We start from the raw sequence: 24649 nt of genomic DNA, 5'->3' as shown, positions 1-24649 counted from the left end.
TGCTTTCCCCAAAGTCTTACAAATTAAATAAAATATTGAGGTTTCTGTCTGGAATCCCAGTAACTGTTGGGGCCTGGTCTAGGATCGTAATACGCATGACACAATGTCATCAATGGGTATCTAGTGAATGGTGGAATCTATGGTCTGCCAAATGAGGGAACAGACTTGGCAAGTGGGGTCCTCATAGTCAGGTGCAATGCAACTTGCAAACTCTGATGAGATGTTCATGGATCTAGCGAGGTATTTTTCAGAGGCCTGCTCGTAACCAACTGTGGAAAGGAAGGTATTGATACAGGGACAGTCAAAAAAATTTCCCTGCACAGTTTCGCACAAGAAAGACTCTTGGGCTCCACAATATGTGGGCAGAAGAGCTTGATAGAAGCTGCAATGGGCAGAGATTCAATTTCACAAGGCAACCAGGTGATTTGACAGCAATGCAGTATGGCAATGAAAAAAAAAAATTAAATCTGTTGCCACGGGTCATATACAGGGTGGATGCAATGTTATGCTTAACAGCACCATCAATGACAGAAGGAGAAAGGTACTGGTTTTAGTGGATGAAAGAGCAGATTGTCCAACTGAAAGTTTGTGAAGCAATCATCTGCCTGTTCAATCTTTCCATTGGATTGATGACCAGCAATAACAGTGACCAAGGTGGTTGTGTATGAGGCACACTGAGGGAGGACTGTTGAAAGCATCTTGTGGATGAAAACCTTCTCCGATGGACAGCAGATAGAGACGGTGATGTGGGCTAGCTTGTCAGGTGCCCTGGGACCAAATACATCACTGAATAACCGTAGTCTTCGGGCAGATGACAATCTTAGGGGCAGCTAGGCGCAGGTCACATTGTCACAAAGCATCTAGTAAACGTTGCCAGTTGTGAAGATGTTCTTCAGCGCTGGTACCACCGCAGTAGAGGAAATCTACCAGTTTGACAGCGGTGCCTCCATGATAGATTATTGATTTAGTAATTTATTGATTTATTCATGGTTTTAGGTGGTAATTGAATGCATAGCTAAAGAATGAAATTATTGAAAATGCGAGATTTCAGTCATTGTTTTAGATAATGAATCAACTATTGACCTCTCGTGTCTTGACAGTGGAAATTTAGAGATTGTTTCAATGCATGTTTCATATAATGAATTGACTATTATATTTCAGTGTATTTAGTAATATGAATGTATCAACTAATTAGTTACAGCAAGGTCTACGGCCAGCAGGTGGCGGAAGAAACCTATTTTCAAGTGACTGTGCACCTAGACACTGAGCTAACATTGATGGACACCAGTCAATCTTATGTAATGGCCAATGTTTGATTAATAAATCATCCTCTAAGTAACAGACATCCATTTGAGCAAATCAGGAGGTTTCAGCTGAGAATTAGAAACAAATGAGAGTAAATGAGGGATTAGACCATAGATAAGGATTCCCTTAAAGGTAAGTCCTCATGGTCGAGTTCTCGTTCCTGAATTTCTGCTTTCTGAATCATCTATTCATTTGATTTGAAGTGATTTCTTTATGCTTTTATGTTTAATGCTTTTCTTTGCCATGTATTTGACCCATTTATGTACTGTTTTATATTTTGTTTCTAAGCTTTGATTCAGTTCTTATGCAAGTGTCGTAAAGTGAATAATTGCAATAAAGTTGTATTTTCAACCCTCCAATCAACCGAACAATCGATTCTTATTAGAAAAAGGTAAAAGCAAGAGTCCCAACACCCCATCTAGAAGGTCACCCTGGACACTGAATGTTAATTCCTTAAGGGCAGTTTTAGACCCAGGCAGGCCCATGGCAGATCTATTGTATACACAAACACCTTTGTAATGTAGGGTGTGATCACTCCACAGTATATGAAAGATACTGCTCAAGGAATCTAGTGCTATAGGAATCTATTGCAATGATATGTTCCCATTGGGAAATCATGCAGAAGGTCCATAAGCGAGTGAATGTGTCAATATTGAGCATGAGTGAAGGTTGCAGCTTACCATAGTGTCCAACATTGGCGAATGCACACAAATTGAAAACCCCCATTTGGCTTCTTCATAAGAAATGATGGATTAAGATACTCCACAATGATGCCCACATCCTCAGGCTGAGCAAAGATGCCAAGGTCATCAAATCTTTGCTGCAACTCAACAAGCTGTTTTTTCTTTATTCTTTCATGGAAATGGACATTGCTGGTAAGGCTGGCATTTATTGCAATCCTTAATTGCCCTTGAACTGAGTAACTTGCTGGGTGCTTCTGCAGAAGTTAAGAGTCACCTGCACGGGGTCAAATGTAGGCCAGACCAGATAAGGATGAGAGATTTCTAACAGAGGGCAGCAGTGAAAAGTAACTGAGGAGGATTCTGGGAGAAGTCAGCTCACTCACCATAACTGAGAAGGGGGTCGTGGAGAAACCAGTGTAAAAGAAGGGTAAGGACCCAAAGGATTGGCAGAGTCAGCCAAAGCCTGAAAAAGAGGAAAGGGACGATGGCGAACACGGGTGTCGAATCGGAGCCAGCCACACTGAGGTACCCTCAATAATGACGCTTAGAGTGTAAACGGTAAAGAAGGCCTTAATAGACTAAGAACTATGCTAGAGCTGAGACATGTGCTAACTGCTGCACAGCCCACAAGGCAGCCCCTTATATATGGCTCACAGATGGGCGGAACCAGAGGCGGAGTCCCCAGGGTTCCAAGCCCGGTCTTAAAGGGACATCACCTTACATGATGACAAGGCAGTAACCGTTCATCACATTCACCCCCTGTTTAAAAAAGAGTCCAGCGGGGGTGAAGTGCCATCATAGGTCCATCCGTCTCGGTGGCCGGATCGTCCTCATTGACCTCCTAAGTTCGGGCGGTGGTGCAGCGGGCATGGACGTCCCGTTTGAGGGTACATCCGGGAGCAATCGGAGCTTCGGTCCGAGTCGGGGCAGGGGGACTAGGCAGGGCCGGGGGTAGTGGTACCGGCGCCAGCGGGGTGTGTAAAGGGGGAACCGGGTCCTGCAGGGGAGGGGCGCGGGAAGGGGCGTCTGTAGTGGGGGATCCAGCGGGTGCCAGATCCCGGAGGGAAACCGTATCTTGCCTGCCGTCGGGGGACCCAACGTAGACGTAACTGGGGTTGGCGTGGAGCAGTCGGACCTTTTCAACCAGGGGGTCCGTTTTATGGCTCCTCGTGTGCCTCCGGAGAAGAACAGGCCCCGGAGCCATCAGCCAAGGTGGAAGCGAGACCCCGGAGGTAGACTTCCTGGGGAAGACAAACAATCGGTTGTGAGGGGTCTCATTCGTGGCCGGGCAGAGGAGCGACCTAATGGAGTGTAGGTCATCGGGTAGAACCTCCTGCCAGGGGTAGTTGGGAGACGTCTCGACCGCAGGGCCAGAAGGACAGCCTTCCACACTGTTGGGTTCTCCCTCTCCACTTGCCCGTTTCCCCGTGGGTTATAACTGGTCATTCTTCTCGAGGCGATGCCTTTGCTGAGCAGATACTGACGCAGTTCATCGCTCATGAACGATGGACCCCGGTTGCTGTGGATATAAGCGGGGAAACCGAACAGAGTGAAGATGCTGTGCAGTGCCTTAATCACAGTGGCTGAGGTCATGTCGGGGCAGGGAATGGCGAATGGGAAACTCATCGATAACGGTGAGGAAATAGGCATAATGATTGGTGGACGGGAGGGGCCCCTTGAAGTCCACGCTCAGTCACTCAAAGGGACCCGAGGCCTTCACAAGCCGAACCTTGTCTGGCCGGTAGAAGTGCGGTTTGCACTCCGCACAGATCTGGGAGGCCCTGACCATGGCCTTGACCTCCTTGGTTGAGTAAGGTAGGTTGCGGGACTTGATAAAATGGACAAGCCGGGTAACCCCCGGGTGGCAGAGGTCATTGTGGATGGCATGCAGGCGGTCGTCCTGCGCGTTGGCACATGTGCCGCGGGACAGAGCATCTGGGGGCTCGTTGAGCTCCCCTGGACGATACTTGATATCGTACCTGTAGGTGGAGAGTTCGATCCTCCACCTCAAAATTTTATCATTTTTTATTTTGTCCCGTTGCATGTTATCGGACATATAGGCGACCGACCGTTGGTCGGTGACGAGGGTGAACCTCCTACCGGCTAGGTAGTGTCTCCAGCGCCGCACAGCCTCCACAATGGCTTGTGCCTCCTTTTCGACTGCAGAGTGTCGAACCTCGGAGACGGTGAGGGTTCGGGAGAAGAACGCTACTGGTCTGCCTGCCTGATTGAGGGTAGCAGCCAGCGCGATGTCTGATGCATCGCTCTCTACCTGGAAAGGAATGTTTCATCCACCGTGTGCATAGCGGCCTTGATGATGTCGGCCTTGATGCGGTTGAAGGCCAATTGAGCCTCAGCTGAGAGGGGAAAAATGGTGGTCTTTATGAGTGGGCGGGCTTTGAGGGCCTTGAGGCTGCGGGCGAGAGGGAGTTCCGTAAGGGGGCGCATGCGGTCGGGGTCGGGACCTAGGACCCCATCTTCCACGACATAGCCGAGGATGGCTAGCCGGGTGGTGTGGAAAACGCATTTTCCCTCGTTATAGGTCAGATAAGGGCTTGGGCGGTCTGGAGGAACTTTCCGAGGTTAGCGTCATGGTCCTGCTGGTCATGGCCGCAGATGGTAACATTGTCCAAGTACGGGTATGTAGCCCGCAAACCGTACTGGTCCATTTGGTCCATCGCCCTTTGAAAGACGCAGACCCCATTTGTGACACCAAAGGGGACCCTGAGGAAGTGGAAGAGCCGGCCGGCTGCTTCGAAGGCAGTATAGGGGCGGTCTTTTGGTCAGATGGGGAGCTGGTGGTAGGCGGATTTGAAGTCGACCGTGGAAAAGAGTCGGTATTGGGCGATCCAATTTACCATTTCCGCGATGCGAGGAAGGGGGTACGCATCAAGCTGCGTGAATCGGTTTATGGTCTGGCTATAATCCACGACCATCCGTTTCTTCTCCCCGGACCGGACTACCACCACTTGCGCTCTTCAAGGGCTGTTGCTAGCCTCGATGACCCCCTCTCCCAGTAAACGCTGGACCTCTGACTTGATAAAAGCCATATCTTGGGCACTGTAGCGCCAGCTCCTGGTGGCGACTGGCTTACAGTCGGGAGTGAGGTTCGCGAATAGCGAGGGGGGTGCGACTTTCAGTGTCACAAGACAGCATACCGTGAGGGGGGGCAAGGGTCAGGGGGGGCAAGGGTCCGCCGAACTTCAGTGTCAGGCTTCGGTGGCTGCACTGGAAATCCAGTCCGAGCAGCAGGGGGGCACAGAGGTGAGGGAGGATATAAAATTTGAAATGGGTGTATTTGGCGCCCTGGATCGAGAGATCTGCAATGCAGTACCCCTTGATTTGTACCGAGTGGGACCCAGATGCGAGGGCTATGGTTTGGGATGCGGGATGGGTGCGTAGGGAGCAGCGCCTCACCGTTTCAGGATGGATAAAGCTCTCCGTGCTCCCGGAGTCGAAGAGGCATGCAGTGTCGCGCTCGTTGACCTGGTCCTGCATCATAGTGTTCTGCAGGTGTTTTGGCCGAGTTTGGCCGAGGGTGATCGCACCCACTCGCGGGTAGTCCGAGTCCTCAGCCGAGTCGGACTCGTAAAATGGCCGCCGCCGTCGGTCGCACGTGTCGGGTCGAGAAGATGGCCGCCGACAAGATGGCCGCTCCCATGATTCGCACGAGGCTGATGACGCGTCAGAGGGGTGGTGTCGGGTCGGTGCGCAGCCGCATTGCGAGGCCTGCGGGCCTGAGAGCCTGATTTTCGGCCCAGCTGTTCTTTGTTTTTCTGGCCCCTGGGTCTGGCCAGGTAGGCCCTCACAAAATGCCCCTTCTTCCCGCAGTCGCTGCAGATCGCGGAGTGGGCTGGGCAGCGTGGGCGTGGGTGCTGGCCCTGTCCGCAGAAGTAGCACGGTGTGTCCCCATGGTGAGTGGGCCGCCGCGTGGCGCAGGCCTGTAATACGGCTGAGTCTGAGGAAGTCCGAGGGAGGCTCGCAGAGTCCGCGGGGTACGTACCCAAGTTATGTCGGGCCACCTCCAGTGAGGAGGCGAGCGTTAGCGTGTCCTGTTTTCCCCGTTTTCGAGCAGCTGCTGCCAGATGTAGGTCGAGCGGATGCCGGACACGAAAGCGTCTCTGATGTGCAGGTTCATATGGACTTCCCCTGTCACATCCTGATGAACACAGTCCCTGGCAGGCGCGGTGAGTTTCTCGACGAATTCGTCTAGTGATTGCTCCGATCGCTGCCGGCAGGTAGAGAGCAGATGCCTAGCGTGTACCTCGTTGATGGGTTTGACAAACCGCGTGCAGAGTAAATCGACCGCCTCTTCATAAGTCGTCGCCTTTTCGAGCGTGGCGGAGATTCTGTGACTCACCCGGGCGTGGAGTAGGCTCAGCTTGCGTGGCCCCAGGATGGGAATCTCTGCGGAGTCCAGGTAGGCCTCGAAGCACCTCAGCCAGTATTTTAAAATTTCCTTTGCCTCCGGTGTCCATGCTTCCAGATTGAGCTTCTCTGGTTTTAGGCCTGCGTCCATCCTGATCTAGTTTAGTCTATTAAATTGAGGTACCCTCAATAATGACGCTTAGAGTGTAAACGGTAAAGAAGGCTTTAATAGACTAAGAACTATGCTAGAGCTGAGACATGTGCTAACTGCTGCACAGCCCACAAGGCAGCCCCTTATGTATGGCTCACAGATGGGCGGTGCCAGAGGCGGAGACCCCAGGGTTCCAAGCCTGGTCTTAAAGGGGACATCACCTTACATGACGACAAGGCAGTAACCGTTCATCACACACACCCAAACAGCTGGGCTGCCAGGACCCATGCCAGACTATCCACCAATAAGCGAGTGGGTGGACCCCATGACTCAGGAGCTCCAGATACACAGAGATGTCATCAAGCTGGTAATGAAGGCGACAGTGAAGGCAGCGGTCGAGGATGTCCTGGCCCCCTTCAAGGAGGAGGGGGTGAGAGTGGAGAGGTGCAGAAACAGGTGCAAGGAAAGGGGATGGAGGAGAAAACAGGTGGGGGAAGACAGGGATCTCTCCTGAGGGGGGGGGGGGGGGGGGGGGGAGGGGGGGGGGGGCACCACACTAGCGAGCAAGCCAGTGCAGGGAACTATGGGCGAATGGGAGACCGCAGCACAGTTACTGACAGGGAGGGAGTACCCAGCAGAAGGGAGGGGAAAGTGCCAGAAAATGGTGAAAGGGGAAAAGACAGGAGGGGGAAGGGGGATCACGGGGGGTGGACAGATCCAAGCAGGGCAACCGGGGGGGGGGGGGGAGTAAAATGCTGGCTACAACAGGTCGTACATGGTGGCAGCGAAAACAGTGAAAACACAAACGGCCATCTTGGTGAAGCCCGAAACAAAGGGAAATCCCAGAGTGCAGGGGCCCAGCCATAGAACATACAGTGCAGAAGGAGGCCATTTGGCCCATCGTGTCTGCACAGTCCCACTTAAGCTCTCATTTCCACCCTATCCCCGTAAACCAATAACCCCTCCTAACCATTTTGGTCACTAAGGGCAATTTATCATGGCCAATCCACCTAACCTGCATGTCTTTGGACTGTGGGAGGAAATCGGAGCACCTGGAGGAAACCTACGCAGACACAGGGAGAACGTGCAGACTCCGCACAGACAGTAACCCAGCGGGGAATCGAACCTGGGGCCCTAGCGTTGTGAAGCCACAGTGCTATCCACTTGTGCTGCCCATATGGAGTGACTGGCAAGGGTGGCCATCTCATGGCCCCTGGACAAACATAAACCCTGGAGCACAGGGGCACTGCCACATGGAAAGTAAAGAGATCGTGGCCATCTTGAATGGCCCCCAAAGGGAAACTCCGGAGTGCAGGAGTGCTGTGTGGGTCAGACGTACCATGTTACGGGATGAGGGCAAGGGGGTTGGCTATACTTGTGAACAAGAGGAAAGCATTCATGGCGACAAAGATGGCTATGGACCCGGGGGGATGGTATGTCATGGTTAGTGGTGCTCTTGAAGGAGCTCCAGTGGTCCTTGTGAACATGTGCGCTCCCAAGTCGGAAGACGCGGAATTCATTAAGAAAACCAACATAGATACACAACGACTCATCATGGGGTGGGGGGACTTTAACAGGGAACAGGACCCAGAGACGGACAGATTCAGCTCCAAATCAGGGAAACTAATGAATATGGCAAGGGAGCAAAACACCTTCAAGGAGCAGATGAGGGCAGTGAACTCATGGTGGTTATGCACCCAGGCGAGAAGGAATTTTCCTTCTCCTCCCAGGTCCGCAGGGTCTACTTGAGGATCAACATCTTTGTAGTGGGGGAATCAGTGCTTCTAGGGTTAATGGGAGCGGAATACTCCACAATCATCATCTCTGACCACGCTCCACATTACGTGGATATGAGGTTGGAGGTGGCTGGGCTCAACACCCCCCCCATGGTGGTTGGACATCACAGGCCACAGACGGGTATGTAACCAACAATCAGAATGGGGAGGTCTCACCCTCCACATTCTGGGAGGTGCTGAAGCCTGTGACAATGGGGAAAATTATTGCATTCAAGGCAAAGGCAGGGAGGAGAGGGCAACCAGGCAATAACTGGTCGGTGGACCAACATATGCCATAGCCCCAACCGTGGAACTGCTGACGTAGAGGAAAAAGTTGCAATGGACTTTGACCACTGCTAACCACCGGGAAAGCAGTCAACCAGCTCTGCCAGACACAGGCAACCTTTCATGAGCATGGAGCCACGAGTGAAATAGCTCACGTTAAAGACTGAAGCGGCAGGCTAGTCACTGCACCAGAGAAGATCAACGAAGCCTTTGCAACTTTGTGCCGAGAGGTATACACCTCCGAACCCCTGGAGGGGCACTCGGATATGAGACTGTGTTGAAAAAGGCCTTGGAGATATAAATCATAAGGGACCTGAACAGGAAGAGGAACCCGGGCAGCACATTTGTTTTGATCGTCTGTATCTTCCCTGAGAGGGAGAGTGGGAGTGAGCCTCACCTCCTTCACCAGACTTGTCAGGTTCCATTTTTGGATCCGTGGCCAGTCGTGGGCTATTTGGATCCCGAGGTACTGGAATTTGGTCTAGGCCAGTTTGAACAGCAGTCCGTCCAGCTCTGCTCCTCCAAGCTGTGGGTTCACAGGGAAGATCTTGCTCTTACTCAGGTTAAGCTTGTAGTCTGAGAAGGCTCCAAACTCCTTTAGGAGTTTTGTTATCCCTTTGATGCTGGTCCAGGGGTTTGAGATGTAGAGGAGTAGGTCATCCTCATAAAGTGAGTCTCCGTGCTCTCTGTCTCCCCTTTGGATACCTCGCCACCAAAAGAGAAAATGCTGGAAAATCTCAGCAGGTGACCCTTTGTCCCCTGGACTCGAAACGTTAGCTATTTTCTCTCCTTACAGATGCTGCCAGACCTGCTGAGATTTTTCAGCATTTCCTCTTTTGGTCCCCTTGCCAAATTGTTGTTAACCTTGAGGGAATATGAAGTACATGGGCTTGTCTCACTCTGTGAGCTGGAGGATGAAATCCATAAACATAGATGGTTGAGTCAGCTACTAGCACTAGAAGCTTGGCTGATCGAATTGGCACATCATTGGCTTTCTTGAACAGCATGGCTGCAGGATCTCAATATCGAGGTTCCCCACAACTAAACCTTCAAAGGCAAAATTGTGATAGTCTCAGGACAGAGAAAACTGTTTAGCCAACCATATGTAAAGGCAACAAACCATCAGCCTGGTGAACATGTTTGGATGAAGTATGATTGGGACACCGAGTTACGTTGCTGTAGAAGCACAGATTACGTTGTTAGTGGCTCCACTGTTAATAATAATCTTTATTATTGTCACAAGTCGGTTTACATTAACACTGCAATGAAGTTACTGTGAAAATCCCCTAGTTGCCACACTCCGACGCCTGTTCAGGTACACTGAGGAAGAATTCAGAATGTCCAATTCACCTAACAGCATGGGCGGGATTCTCCCCTAACCGGCGGGGCGGGCCGTACCTGCGCCGAGGAGTGGCGTGAAGCTCTCCAGCGTCGGGCCGCCTTCAGGGGCTGTGCCGGCAGGATTGGCGCCGTGCCAACCAGCGCCAAAGGGCTTCTGCCGGCCGGTGCGAGTTGGCACATGGCAGGAGCGCCAGCGTGTGCTGGTGTGATCCCAGCGCATGCACAGGGGAGTTCTTCTCGGCGCGGACCATGGCGGACGTTTACAGCGGCCGGCGCGGAGGGTAAGCGAGCCCCCACGGCACAGGCCCGCCCGCGGATCGGTGGGCCCCGATCACATGCCAGGCCACCGTGGGGGCACCCCTCCGGGGCAGATCCCCCCGGCCCGGCGGGGGGTCGGAGAATCTCGCCCCACATCTTTCGGGACTTGTGGGAGGAAACAGGAGCATCTGGAGGAAACCCATGCAGTCACGGGGAGAACGTGCAGACTCCGCACAGACAGTGACCCAAGCCGGGAATCGAACATTGGACCTGTTGATGGTCATCCGAATAGCATTGTGCTCGAAGACCATGTCTAAGTAGGGCGATGACAGATCTGTACACTATTCCAATGAGTCATCATCAGGCTCTTCATTCCTTCATCTAAATGAGACACGTGATGATATCATTGTCATAATATCTAAGATAACAGGTATCTTACGAGCTTTAGCCATTTGTTAGGAGTCTTGATTTGGCAAAAAACTATATTTACATGGAAAATCCTTATCCAGTTGGCCTGCTTGCTTACATAATGTACGACACCTGTTGTGTGCCTAGAGGAGTTACAGAGACTGGTTTTGTTAGAATAAGGCGAAACATTCTGGCACTACTGGCAAGAAGTGGCAGTGCAGAGAGTCTTGGCATCAGCAGATGCATGAATTTCATCCAACAGCAAATCCAAGGCTTGGGATTTCTGCAGTTTGATGGATGCCAGTGTGTTATCTGAGCTCTGTGCCATTTCTCTGCTTCACTTGATGTGAGTGTTGAAGGTGTTTTTTTTAAAAAAAAATTTTTATCAAGATATTTGCAAAATTTTTATTACAATAACAAAAACAATAACATTGACATGGTAAAAACATTTCCCCACCCGACCCAATCTTCACACACCTCAACCATCTAACACCTATCCGCCCCCCCCCCCCCCCCTTCAGAATGCTGCTTCTGCCGACATTTTAATTTTCCCCGAGAAAGTCGACGAACGGCTGCCACCTCCGGGAGAACCCTAACATTGACCCTCTTAAGGCAAACTTTATTTTCTCGAGACTGAGAAACCCAGCCATGTCACTGACCCAGGTCTCTACATTCGGGGGCTTTGAGTCCATCCACATTAAAAGGATCCGTCTCCGGGCTACTAGGGAGGCAAAGGCTAGGACGTTGGCCTCTTTCACTCCCTGAACTCCCGGCTCTTCCGACACTCCAAAGATCGCTACCTCTGGACTCGGCACCACACGAGTTCCTAGCACCATGGACATTGCCTTCGCAAACCCCTGCCAAAACCCTCTGAGCTACGGGCATGGTGGACATGGTTTGCTGGGGTTCCCGCGCACCTCACACATCTATCTTCTACCCTGAAAAACTTGCTCATCCTCGCCGCCGTCATATGTGCCCGGTGGACCATCTTAAATTGTATTAGGCTAAGCCTGGCACATGAAGAGGAGGAATTGACCCTGCATAGGGCGTCCGCCCATAGACCCGCCTCTAACTCTCCATCTAGCTCGTCCTCCCACTTGCCCTTAAGCTCCACTGGGGTTTCCTCCGCCTCCAACAGCTCCTGTTAGATATCCAACACCTTCCCCTCCCCCACCCAGGTACCGGAAACTACTCTATCCTGTATCCCCCGTGGCGGCAGCAGCGGAAAGGCTTTCTCAGGAAGGTGTTGAAGGTGTTTAAGCCAGCATTGGACCACTGTGTTCTCCAGTAAGAATGACACCTCCTCATCAGGAAGGAGACCATGATGACTGAGTCCACCATTCCACAAGAGATTATCCACAAAAAAGGGCATCTGGCGGTGATACAGATCCTAATACGATCTGAAATCAACCAGGTGTAAGAGATGCCAGGGCTCAAATGAATTAACCATCTCAATCTTTCCGAAACAACATTGCGTGGCCACTAGCGTTTTCACTGTTCCAACAATTTAATATTGCAGACTAAATAAGGGTCAATATCTGTGTATAACCACAAAGTAATCAATTTACTTTGAAGAGGGATGTGACAATTGCCCACCACTGCCACCACGCCAGTAGACATCGTTTGGGGGCTGATTTAGCTCAGTTGACTGGACAGCTTGCTCGTAATGCAGAGAGAGGCCAACAGTGCAGGTTCAATTCCCATACCGGCTGATATTATTCATGAAGGCCCACCTTCTCAACCTTGCCCTCGCCTGAGGTGTGGTAAACCTATGGTTAAATCTCCACCAGTCAGCTCACCCCCTCAAAGGGGAATGCAGCCTATGGTCATCTGGGTCTATGGCAACTTAAAGACATTGCCCCTTAAAGGGACAGCACAGTGACTCAAGGGTTAGTACTGCTGCCTCACAGAGCCAGGGACCCGGGTTCAATTTCGACTTTGGGTGACTGTGTGGAGTTTGCATGTTCTGCTCGTGTCTTCGTGGGTTTCCTCCAGGTGCTCCGGTTTCCTTCCACAGTCAAAAGATGTGGTTAGGTGGATTGGCCAAACTAAATTTCCCCTTCATGTCCAGAAAAATGGGCAGGTGGGGTTACAGGGTAAGATGGGGGCCTGGGCCTGGGCCTGGGTGGGATACCCCTTCGGAGGGTTGGTGCAACTTGATGGGCCGAATGGGCTCCTTCTGCACTGTAGGGTTTCCATGATTCGGATTCTATGATTTACCTTCAGGTTGGCACATATACAGGATCACAATACCAAGTGTTGAAACATCACGTTTTACTGCAGCTTTGAAAATGAGCAGTAAAATACAATGACAGAGAATGGCCCATACCCACGAGGGAACCCAGGCTCCCAGTCATCAGTGTGACACCAAACAGCGACACTGGTTGCTGCCTCCCTGCTATCACAGGAATGATTATGCAACTGTACAAGGCATTGGTGAAACTGCACCTGGAGTATTGTGTACAGTTTTGGTACACTGATTTGAAGAAAGATGGAGTGGCATTGGAGGTAGTTCAAAGGAGGTTCCATCGGTGGATTCCAGAGATGAGAGGTTTGTCTTATGAAGAGAGATTGAGCAGTTCAGGTCTATACTCTCTGGAGTTTAGACGAATGAGGGGATATCAAATTGAGCTTTATAAGACAATAAAAGATAGATATAGACGTGGAGAGGACACATCTTCTTGTGGGACATTCTCGAATGAGGTCAGTCTCAGGATAAGGGGTAGCAAATTTAAAACCGAGATGAAGAGAAACTACTTCTCCCAAAGGGTGGTTAATCTGTGGAATTTGCTACCCCAGAGTGCAGTGGATGCTGGGACAGTGAGTAAATTTGAGTTAGACAGATCTTTTATTAATAATGGGTTGAAGGGTACGGATAATGGGCTGGACGGTGGAGTAGAGGCCATGATGGGATCAGCTATGATTGTATTGAACAGTGGGGCGAGCTTGAGAGGCTAAATTGTTTACTCCTGCCCCTAGTTCTTATGCTCTAAGAAAGAACTATTCTAATTCCACATTCCAGCTCTTGATTTGTAGCCCTGTGGGTGAAATGAAAATCACTTGTCACAAATAGGCTTCAAATTAAGTTACTATGAAAAGCCCCTAGTCGCCACATTCCCGCGCCTGGTCAGGGAGGCTGTTACGGGAATTGAACCACGCTGCTGGCCTGCCTTGATCTGCTTTAAAAGCCAACTCTTTAGCCCTGTGCTAAACTAGCCCCTGCAATGGAGAATGGGGATGAGGAACATTTCAGTCATGATCAAATGGCAGAGCACTTGATGGTTTTTGGCAGTGGAAATGCATTGAGTTGGCTGATCCAGTACTGACTGCACCCCAGGGGTTATTGGTGATTCCCCAGCAGGGGACTGGGGGTAGGGAGGAGGATCAATTTATGAGAGACATTGAGTCCCAAAGGTACCTAACCGCCTAAAGAATGTATACCGCCCATTAAAGATGTAAGAGTCCTCAGAATGAGGGAGGGGTGCTCCCTTTGCTCGCCTGGGAACTGAAGAGCTCCAGATGACAGAGAAACTTCCTGCATCAGCCGCCATCATCTGAACTCTCGCGAGATAGTGTCAGTCGGTGCTGCGCAGGTGCGGCGCTGCGGTGCTCCTCGTCTCCCTGAGCAACCAGGCCCCGCCCTTCCGCTCCCTTAGCAGCCAGGCCCCGCCCTTCCGCTTCCTTAGCAGCCAGGCCCCATCCATCATCTTCCATCGCAATCTGACCACGCCCCTTGTCACCCTCAGTAACCAGATCCCGCCCTCTCCCGTGCAACCCAGGCCCCGCCCTCGTATCCCTTAGTAACCAGGTTCCGCCCTGCTCTCTCGCCCACATCAGGCCCCGCCCCCTCGCCCGCCACAGCAAGCCGACCCCGCCCCTCGTCGCCCATGACAACCAGGCCCCGCCCTCGTCCGGGCGCCGGCCCCGCCCGTCTCCCTGAGCAACTCGCGGCCTGGCCGCTCGTTCTCGCCTTGTTCCTCAGCAGCCCGGAAGCAGTTGCCGTCGCCGTGACCTTCCCTCGGTGTCTCGGAGGGGCCGCCCGCCGCCAGTCAAATTCAAATGTGAATAAAGGGAAAAAAAACTTGGCCAGGCGGGGAGGGAAGAAGAAGACGATTGAATTTTGAAGGGGCAGCGATTGACAGAGAGGAGCCGCTCGGCCGCCGTGTCGGGGGTAACCATGTTCTCTAAACGGAAAGCGGTGCTGCCTGCTCTCACCATCACAACCACCGTGGGCGAAGGAGCGTCTCCTACCCGAGAGGACAACGCCGAGTAAGTAAAGGCCGGGCATGGCGACATCCAGCTACTTGCTGAGGGATTCCCTCGGGCCTTACATCCTCTCCAGACTAATGCGTTTTGCTTTTCCACTGAATTTTATTTGGCCCTTTATCCCTCCCAGATGCATTAAATTCCCGAAAATAATCCCTCCCCAAGAGATCTCGCACGATTAATCTGTCTCAGTGAACATTACCTGAGTTCAACTTGCATGAAAAGGTAGAAACCTCCAGTTATGGTGAGAAAAAGGATAATCTTGGGCTATGTCCACCTCCTGCAGATGAGGGGTTTTGATGGGTTGATTAGCGGGTGCTTGGGGATAATGACGGATGTAATAATAATTCGATTTTATTTTAATTTTCAAATGAAAATGCCTGCTATGTGTTTTCACTCAAATACTGGAACAACAGTTCAGTGCAAAGTCATTTAATGGAAAATTATACTGGCTGGAATTCTGCACGTTGGAAATATGGATAAAACAGATTTGGGATTATAAAGATAGGTTTATCTTAACTAACGAAAGTGACAGCAGGCTCGATGAGCCACAGTCATTTGCTATTTGCTTCTACACCTTGAGCTGTAACACCCAGCAAAATCCTACATGTGACCCTTGATCTGTGTTTAATAAGCTGATCTGGAGAGATATCTAGCAGTTGGGTTGGGTTTTCATGCCTCTAAGCGAGGAAGGCAAAACCAAAGTCTGGGTTGCTGCTTGTCAACGCGTTACATTAACTCCTGCTTACATGTGTCGATGATGGACGAGAACCGGCTCAGTTGTGATGCCCTGTGAATGAACAGCCTATCTTGGTCTGGCATGAAGAATTGTAGCCAAAGGGACCTGGTGGTAGTTGAACCATTACAAGTTGTGCCTTCAGGAGGAATGGAACGTTTTCTACCACCATTACATATTTATTTCCATATATATTAATAAAAATTATAACTTGATTTTGATTTGGTTCAGTAATTGCACTTGTCAAAAGGTTGGGGTTTGAATTTGACTCTAGCAGGTCACCAAGGTTGATATTTTAATGCACTAACTAGTTCTCTTTTTGCTTCTGAGCTGGTTAGCAGTCACTTTCGGCCATGGCTCGATTTTGCTTTTAAATTGGCCACCTGAGAGATGTGTGTGTGCAGAAAACCGTTGGATAAGTCTGTTTGCTTTTTTGGATTTTTTTTACTTCCAAATAGTTTTTGTTTATCATTGTTTTTGCTGCATATGTAGATGATGCAATTATGCTCTTGTATTTTTTTCTGCCAATTCTCATGATCCTATTCCAGACCTTTCTAAACATGTTTTTGTTCAGAACTTTGAAGAAATGTTTGCTGGTTTTTGCAACATTGTCACACTTCTCCAGCAGGTTTACTCTGCTTTGTATCTCTTCGCTTGCTGCTGTCACTTTGCATGAGCAATTGATTAAACTTCATGCATGGGGATGGCAAACAGCACTTTTTTCTAACCAGAATTTTCCAGAAATTGTCCATTAATGTCCATCAAATTTTGGTATGTCGTTTGCTTCTTATTGTTTTATCGGTGGCAGTTAATCGCGCACGCACACAATTTCTGAAATAAAAATTGTATGAACTCTGCACAAGTTTTAACTTATGAGCTATGGCATCGGACTTGAATAGTTTCATCCAAAAGCTTGTTAAATGTGCTTTGAGTGCATTCTAATTAACATTTTAGCTGTTTTTATCCACTATCTTCCGGAGTAGATTAAATATGCTGACTGATAGTAATCTCTTCATCTCCAATTTGTATCTTACATTTTTGTCTTTTTTTAAACAAAATTGATACTGTCATGTGCTTGTATTATATCCTGCCCATTAGTTTGCTACTGGTGATCTGATTTTGCGTCACTCTTGGTAGTGATTTTCAAATTGCAGTCTCTGATTTGTAATTATACTTTAACTTTTGCATCAACATCGAGTGGTTTTAGTTGCACTTCAGTGCAATAATGGTATAATTCAAGAGACATTACAAAATAAATACTTCCATTTAGATAGCATCTTTCATGGCAACCTAGCCAAGTCTGCACTTTTGAAATGTAGTCACTGTAAGATGCATTGCCTTGCACAAACAGCCGTGTAATAATGACCAGGTAACCCGTTTGAGTGATATTGGCTGAAACACCAGAGAGAACGCCTCTGCTTTTTTGTGAATTAGTGCTATGGGATCTTTTACATCAACCTCAAGAGGGCGAACCTTGTTTTAACATATCACCTGAAGAACAGCACCTCAACAGTGCAACAATCCCTCGGCCCTGTCAGTCTGGATTTGTTCTGGAGTATCTGAAATGAGATTTGAATCTGCAATCTGCTGACTGTGCGGTGCGATTGCTAAAACTGAGCCACCTGTTTGCTACTTATTCAGTACACTAAAGTTTCACTGTGTTGAAGTTTCAAGGAGACAGTCAAATTTTCCAGCCTTAATGTTTAGCAGCACAAAGTTCATTTTGATATGTTTGAAACCCTGTGAGGAAAGTGCTGATATTTCCAGAATGTGACAGAATGGTGTTAAATGGACCACCAAGTATAACGTTTGAATAGTGAATAAAGGCAAATTTTGAAGGTTTGGTGTGCCAGCCAGATTTCGCATACAGAAGTCATTTTGGCCAGTGCATAGACGTTTAATTCCACAATTTAGTCCTTCAGTTTAACTATAGGATTTCTGACATGCACTTTCAGGAGGCCTGTGCCTTCCTGCCTTTCCACTTCTCCAGGCCAGTGGAATGTTTAGCCTTGAATGGAAAAAACTGGTGGTGTATTTCAAAACTAGTTTTGTCATGCCATGCTGTTGAAATAACTATGTCAGAACAAGGAAGTGACAGTTGCAAGTCGAGGCACATCCAACTGTGATGAATATCTAATTTGTGGTTCATGTTAATATTTTAGAGGTAGATTTTTAGTTCTCGAAAGATTAAAGTTTAACTGTAGAAAATTGAACCACAGAAGCTTGGAGTCTATTACACTTAAAAGGTTGGATTGACTTGAGGGTTAGCAGCAAGAAAGATAAGATGCATTAAACAGTAGGTGGGCTTACTTAGCTGGACAACTGGTGACATGACATCTACACTGCATGCAAAGAAATGCCATCCATGGAGATGTTTTGGGAGTTGAAAGTTAATGAGGTTAAAAGCATTTATTGAACTCTGAAAGGCTGTGTCACCATGGGTGGAGCTTAACATTCTCTGCTTTAAATTTATCTGTGTGTTTGCTGGGAAAGGTGTTACATTTTGGACCTCTTGTGGTTGGCAACCCCGAGAGAGCTGGGAGCTGTCATTAGGTTCTGGGTAGTTTGGGTTCAGAGAAGTCTTAAGAAGCTGCCATGGTAGTGGAAGGTCATTGGTTCCGTGCAAGGAAACGGGCTCAGAAGAAGCTCTGGGAGCTATTGTAGCTCAGGACAGTTGGGAGACTGGAGTTCGGAGAAATCCAGGGGCAGTGCAAGCTTATCTGCATAAGAGTTGAAAATGTGCTGCTAAATTAAAGATGGGAGTGCAGCTTTCTGAATCCCATAAAATGCAGTCTCGGGTGCAGAGATTAAACCATCTGAAGATGAGTTTCCATTGAGGCAATCCAAATTGGAACGACTTGAGGGAATTCAGGAGGCCAGGTCTTCAAAAGTGAGAGGGAGACAGAATTTTTTTTTTTTAATTTAGAGTACCCAATTCAATTTTCCATTGAAGGGGCAATTTAGCGTGATCAATCCACCTACCCTGCACATCTTTGGGTTGTGGGGGCGAAACCTACGCAAACACTGGGAGAATGTGCAAACTCCACACGGACAGTGACCCAGAGCCGGGATCGAACCTGGGACCTCAGCGCCGTGAGGCTGCCGTGCTGCCCGGGAGACTGAATTTTGACAAGAGATTGTGACTCCGTGGTCACTGTCATCTAGGTGGGTTGCTGAGAAATCCGTGGGATCTGCCTTGGTCGCATCTGCCATTTTAATGTGCAGAATGGTGTGTTTGACAACAGTTTGCCTGTTGGAACATACTGATCTCATGTTAATTCTAAATATTAGTATATAAGATAAATATTATAGATTGTTTAACTTTTCTGACTTTGTATGGTAAAGTTTATTTTGGTTGTTTAAAATGTGGAACCTTGTCCTCCAAGTGCGTAACTACCCATTTTAAACAAGATGTTACTGGTCCATAACTGAATTGTAACACGACAGATTAATTTTTATTGATTGATATTTATTGTCACAGTACATACATAGTAGACAAAGAATAATCGACAGAGTACATTGACAATGGTGCATCAACAAATAGTGATTGGTTACAGTGCGAAACAAGGGCCAAACGAGCAGCATAGGACGTCGTGAATAGTGTTCTTATAGCGAACAGATCAGCCCAAGGGAGAGTCATTGAGGAGTCTCGTCACTGTGCTGAAGAAGCTGTTCCTATGTCTGGATTTACGGATCTTCAGAGTTCTGTATCTTCTGCCTGATGGAAGGGTCTGGAAGAGGGCAAAGCCTGGGTGTGAGTGGTCTCTGACAATGCTGTCTGCCTTCCTGAGGCAGGCGTAGACAGAATCAGTGGGAGGATGGCAAGCATGTGTGATGCGTTAGGCTGAGTTCACCACACTCTGCAGTTTCTTGCGATCTTGGGCCGAACAGTTACCATACCAAGCTGTAATGCAGCCGGATAGGATGCTCTCTATGGCACATCTGTAGACGTTTGTGAGAGTCGATACAGAAAGGCTGAATTTCTTTAGCTTCCTTAGGAAGTAGAGACTTTGGGCTTTCTTGACTGTTGCTGTAAGAGTAAGAGACAAAATGTTGAAGAGTTGGGCATGGTTCGGAAAGCCGGCCATTGAAATTTTAGATTCTGATGTTGATGTTAAATGTAATGTTAAGATAGGTGAACAGATTTTATTATGATTAGTGTATTTGAATTTTTTTAAAGGTGGTAATCCACTACAGATTCTCAGTGAACCTTAAACAGCTCCTTCTGAATTTCCATGCATGCCAACAGCACTTCAGTACAGCAACAGAAAACTTAAGGATAGTCTTGGTTTTGAAGCATCGTGCTCTTTTTCTTTCACTTTATCTGTCGTCCTCCCAAGAGTTTGACTGATCTACAGTTCCATGACTTTATGCTGCCCAACAGTATCCCACCCAAAATGGCTGTTGTTCATGTGCATTGGTTGATTTTGAACTGTAGAGAGACATCACAACGGAGTCCAGTTTTTATAGTCACCTGACATCATGTACACTTTGCAACAGGGTTGCTAAATGAAGTTTACAAGTGAGGACTCTGGCTGATTTATCTTGTTCCTTTGCCTCTTTTGCCTACAGGATGGTGAGTTCAATTGTTCTTACTGTTGCCCTGGTTGATTAGCTCAGTCAGCACAGACCATAATTTTGTGCTAGATTGCTCAGCGACACATTGAGTGTTGCATGAACCTGCTGAGCCTCGAGGGAGCTACAGTATGTCATGGATACTAGGGCATTATTTCAAAATTGTAACCGAAGCTACATTTGTGTGAAACATACCATTCAAAAATTGCCATTAATCTAAAACTAAATTTAGCCAGGAGTTGGCAGCTGTCCTGAGTTTTGAATCAGTACATCTTGTAAATTTTTCTTTGTAGGGTTAGATTTGTTCAACCAAGCATCAAAACTACTGTGATCAACTGCATCAGTTCAGATCTGTGTACAAGTCCACTGCCAGTGACAGATGTTAACTGAGAAAGTCCAGAACCATGTCTGACTGTTGTTAAGACATTTGGTCAAATCACCATAGCTTGCATAATATGTTTAACACAATATAAATGTGAAGTTCACTAACATTTTCCACTTTAAAAAAAATATATATATTTTATTAAAGTTTTCAAACAATTTTTCAGTTTTTACAAATCAACATAAAAATAATACAATAACTGATAAATAACATTATTTAAATAATATAGTGAACTAACAAAGTGACAAAAAGTAGTGCCCCCCCCCCCCACCACCACCACCCTGGGCTGCTGCTGCTGTCAATCTATTTTCCCTTAATGTTCCGCGAGATAGTCAAGGAACGGTTGCCACCGCCTGGAGAACCCCTGAGCCGATCCTCTCAGCGCAAATTTTATTAGTTCCAGCTTTATGAACCTTGCCATGTCGTTTATCCAGGCCTCCACATAAGTAGGATCTTTCGCCGGGCTATCAGGGACGCAAAGGCCAGAATATCGGCCTCTTTCGCCTCCTGCACTCCCGGCTCTTCCGCTACCCCAAATATCGCTAGCCCCCAGCCTGACTTGACCCGGACCTTCACCACCTTTGAGATCACCCTTGCCACTCCCCTCCAGTACTCATCCAATGCCGGACACGACCAGAACATGTGTGTGTGGTTCGCCGGACTTCCCGAGCACCTCCCGCACCTGTCCTCCACTCTGAAGAACCTGCTCACTCTTGCTCCCGTCATATGTGCTCTATGTAGAACCTTAAATTGAATCAGGCTAAGCCTGGCACACGAAGACGAGGAATTTGCCCTACTTAGGGCACCAGCCCACAGCCCCTCCTCAATCTCCTCCCCCAGCTCTTCTTCCCATTTTCCCTTCAGCTCCTCTACCAGCGCCTCCCCCTCATCTCTCATCTCCTGATATATTTCGGATACTTTGCCCTCCCCGACCCATACCCCCGAAATCACTCTATCCTGGATCCCCTGTGTCGGGAGCTGCGGAAATTCCCTCGCCTGTTGCCTTGTAAATGCCCTCACTTGCATATATCTGAAGATATTCCCTGGGGGCAACTCATATTTTTCTCCAGCGCTCCCAGGCTCGCAAACATCCCGTCTATAAACAGATCCCTCAGTTTCCTAATTCCTGCTCGTTGCCAACTCTGGAATCCCCCTCCATCCTTCCTGGGACAAACCTGTGGTTATTCCTAATCAGGGACCACACCGAGGCACCTGTCACCCCCCTGTCGCCTCCACTGCCCCCAGATCCTCAAGGTTGCCACCACCACTGGGTTTGTGGTATACCTTTTCGGGGAGAACGGCAGCGGCACCGTCACCAGCGCCTTTGGGCTCGTTCCTTTACAGGACGCCATCTCCAGCCTCTTCCACGCCGCCCCCTCTCCCTCCCTCATCCACTTACAAACCATCGCCACATTGGCGGCCCAGTAGTAGTCGTTCAGGCTCTGCAGCGCCAGTCCCACTCTATCCCCACTGCGCTGCAGGAACCCCCTCTTTACCCTCTGGGTCTTCCCTGCCCACACAAAGCTCATAATGCTCCTGTCTATTCTTTTGAAAAAGGCCTTTGTGATTAGAATGGGGAGACACTGAAACACGAAAAGAAACCTCGGGAGGACCATCATTTTTACCGCCTGCACTCTGCCCGTCAATGAGAGCGGCAACATATCCCACCTCTTCAAGTCCTCCTCCATCTGCTCCACCAGTCGCGTCAGATTAAGTCTGTGTAGAGTTCCCCAGTTTCTGGCTACCTGGATCCCCAAATATCGGAAGCTCCTTTCCACTCTCCTTAACGGCAGAGCGTCTATTCCTCTTCCCTGGTCCCCGGGGTGTATTACAAAAAGCTCTCTCTTCCCCATATTTAGCCTGTATCCCGAGAAATCTCCAAACTCCCTCAATATCTGCATAACCTCTGGCATCCCCTCTACAGGGTCCGCAACATATGGCAGTAAGTCATCAGCGTAGAGTGACACTCGATGCTCCTCTCCCCCTCTAACCACCCCCCTCCATTTCTTAGAGTCCCTCAACGCTATGGCCAGTGGTTCAATTGCCAACGCGAACAGTAATGGGGACAGGGGACACCCCTGTCTTGTTCCCCTGTGTAGCCGAAAATACCCCGATCTTTGCCGGTTTGTGACTACACTTGCCACTGGGGCCCCATATAGGAGTCTGACCCATCTAACAAACCCCTCCCCGAACCCAAACCTCCTCAGCACCTCCCACAAATAGTCCCACTCCACCCTATCGAATGCCTTCTCCGCATCCACCGCCGCCACTATCTCTGCCTCCCCCTCCACTGGGGGCGTCATCATCACCCCCAGCAGCCGTCGAACGTTGACATTCAGTTGTCTCCCCTTTACAAACCCTGTCTGGTCTTCATGCATCACTCCCAGGACGCAATCCTCTATCCTTGTCGCCAGCACATTTGCCAGCAGTTTGGCGTCTACATTTAGGAGTGAGATAGGCTTGCATGACCCGCATTGCAGCGGATCTATATCCCGCTTCAGAATTAATATCGTCGCCTCCGACATTGTCGGGGGTAGTATCCCCCCTTCCCTGGTCTCGTTAAAGGTTCTCGCCAACAGCGGGGCCAACAGGTCCACATATTTCCTGTGGAATTCCACCGGAAACCCGTCTGCTCCCGGGGCCTTCCCTGCCTGCATGTTCCACAGTCCCTTAGTCACCTCGTCCACCTCGATTGGCGCCCCCAGACCTGACACCTCCTGCTCCTCCACCCTCGGGAACCTTAGTTGATCCAAAAAGTGTAGCATTCCCTCTTTTCCCCTCGGGGGTTGGGACTTGTATAGCCTCTCATAAAAGGTCTTAAACACCTCATTTACCTTCCCTGCTCTCTGCTCCATAGTTCCTGTTTCATCCCTAACTTCCCCAATCTCTCTCGCCGCTATCCTCTTACGAAGTTGGTGGGCCAGCAGCCAGCTCGCCTTTTCCCCATACTCATATCGCATCCCCTGTGCCTTCCTCCACTGTGCCTCTGCCGTTCCTGTGGTCAGCAGGTCAAATTCCGTCTGAAGTCTTCGCCTTTATGCAGTCCTTCGTCTGGGGCCTCCGCATATCTTTTATCCACCCTCTCAATCTCCCCCACTAATCTATCCCTTTCTTTGCCCTCTTGTTTCTCCTTGTGGGCTTTAATGGAGATCAGCTCTCCCCTAACCACCGCCTTCAGCGCTTCCCATACTACCCCCACATGGACCTCACCATCGTCATTGACCTCCAGGTATCTCTCAATACACCCCCGCACCCTTCCACAGACCCCCTCATCCGCCAATAGTCCCACATCCAGTCGCCAGAGTGGGCGCTGCTCCCTCTCCTCTCCTAGTTCCAGAACCACCCAGTGCGGGGCATGGTCTGAAACGGCTATGGCCGAGTACACTGTTCCTGCCACCTTCGAGATCAGTGCCCTACTCATAACAAAGAAGTCTATTCGGGAATATACCTTGTGGACATGGGAGAAAAAGGAGAACGCTTTGGCCAACGGCCTAGCAAACCTCCACGGATCCACTCCCCCCATTTGTTCCATAAATCCCCTAAGCACCTTGGCCACTGCCGGCCTTCTTCCAGTCCTGGATCTAGACCGGTCTAGCCCTGGATCCAGCACAATATTGAAGCCCCCCCCCCAATTACCAAGCTTCCCACCTCCAGGTCTGGGATACATCCCAGTATCCGCTTCATAAATCCCGCGTCATCCCAGTTCGGGGCATATACATTTACCAGCACGACCGCCTCTCCCTGCAATCTACCACTCACCATCACATATCTGCCCCCATTATCCACCACTATATTCTTAGCCTCGAACGACACCCGTTTCCCCACCAGTATCGCCACCCCCCCTGTTTTTCGCGTCCAACCCTGAGTGGAATACCTGTCCCACCCATCCTTTTCTTAACCTAACCTGATCCGCCACCTTCAGATGCGTCTCCTGGAGCATGACTACGTCCGCCTTCAGTCTTTTTAAGTGCGCGAACACCCGGGCCCTCCTAATCGGCCCATTTAGGCCTCTCACATTCCACATGATCAGCCGGACTGGGGGGCCTCTCTCTCTCTCTCTCTCTCTCTCTCTCTCTCTCTCTCTCTCTCTCTCTCTCTCTCTCTCTCTCTCTCTCT

General features: G+C 49.3%; 1 protein-coding gene across 1 annotated transcript in view; it reads left to right on the top strand.

Annotated features, from left to right (window-relative positions):
* Nucleotides 1-14512: 14512 nt before the first annotated feature.
* The window catches only part of map2k2a (mitogen-activated protein kinase kinase 2a), a 143333-nt gene continuing 133196 nt past the window's right edge, over nt 14513-24649 (top strand). Inside the window, exon 1 of the mRNA XM_072482812.1 lies at nt 14513-14843. Coding sequence (XP_072338913.1) covers nt 14752-14843 — 92 coding nt within the window. The 5' untranslated portion in view covers nt 14513-14751. The remainder of the gene's footprint in view (nt 14844-24649) is intronic.

The sequence above is a fragment of the Scyliorhinus torazame genome, chromosome 18 (assembly GCF_047496885.1).
Source record: "Scyliorhinus torazame isolate Kashiwa2021f chromosome 18, sScyTor2.1, whole genome shotgun sequence".
NCBI classification, from domain to species: domain Eukaryota; kingdom Metazoa; phylum Chordata; class Chondrichthyes; order Carcharhiniformes; family Scyliorhinidae; genus Scyliorhinus; species Scyliorhinus torazame.
This window is presented reverse-complemented; position numbering and strand designations above follow the sequence as displayed.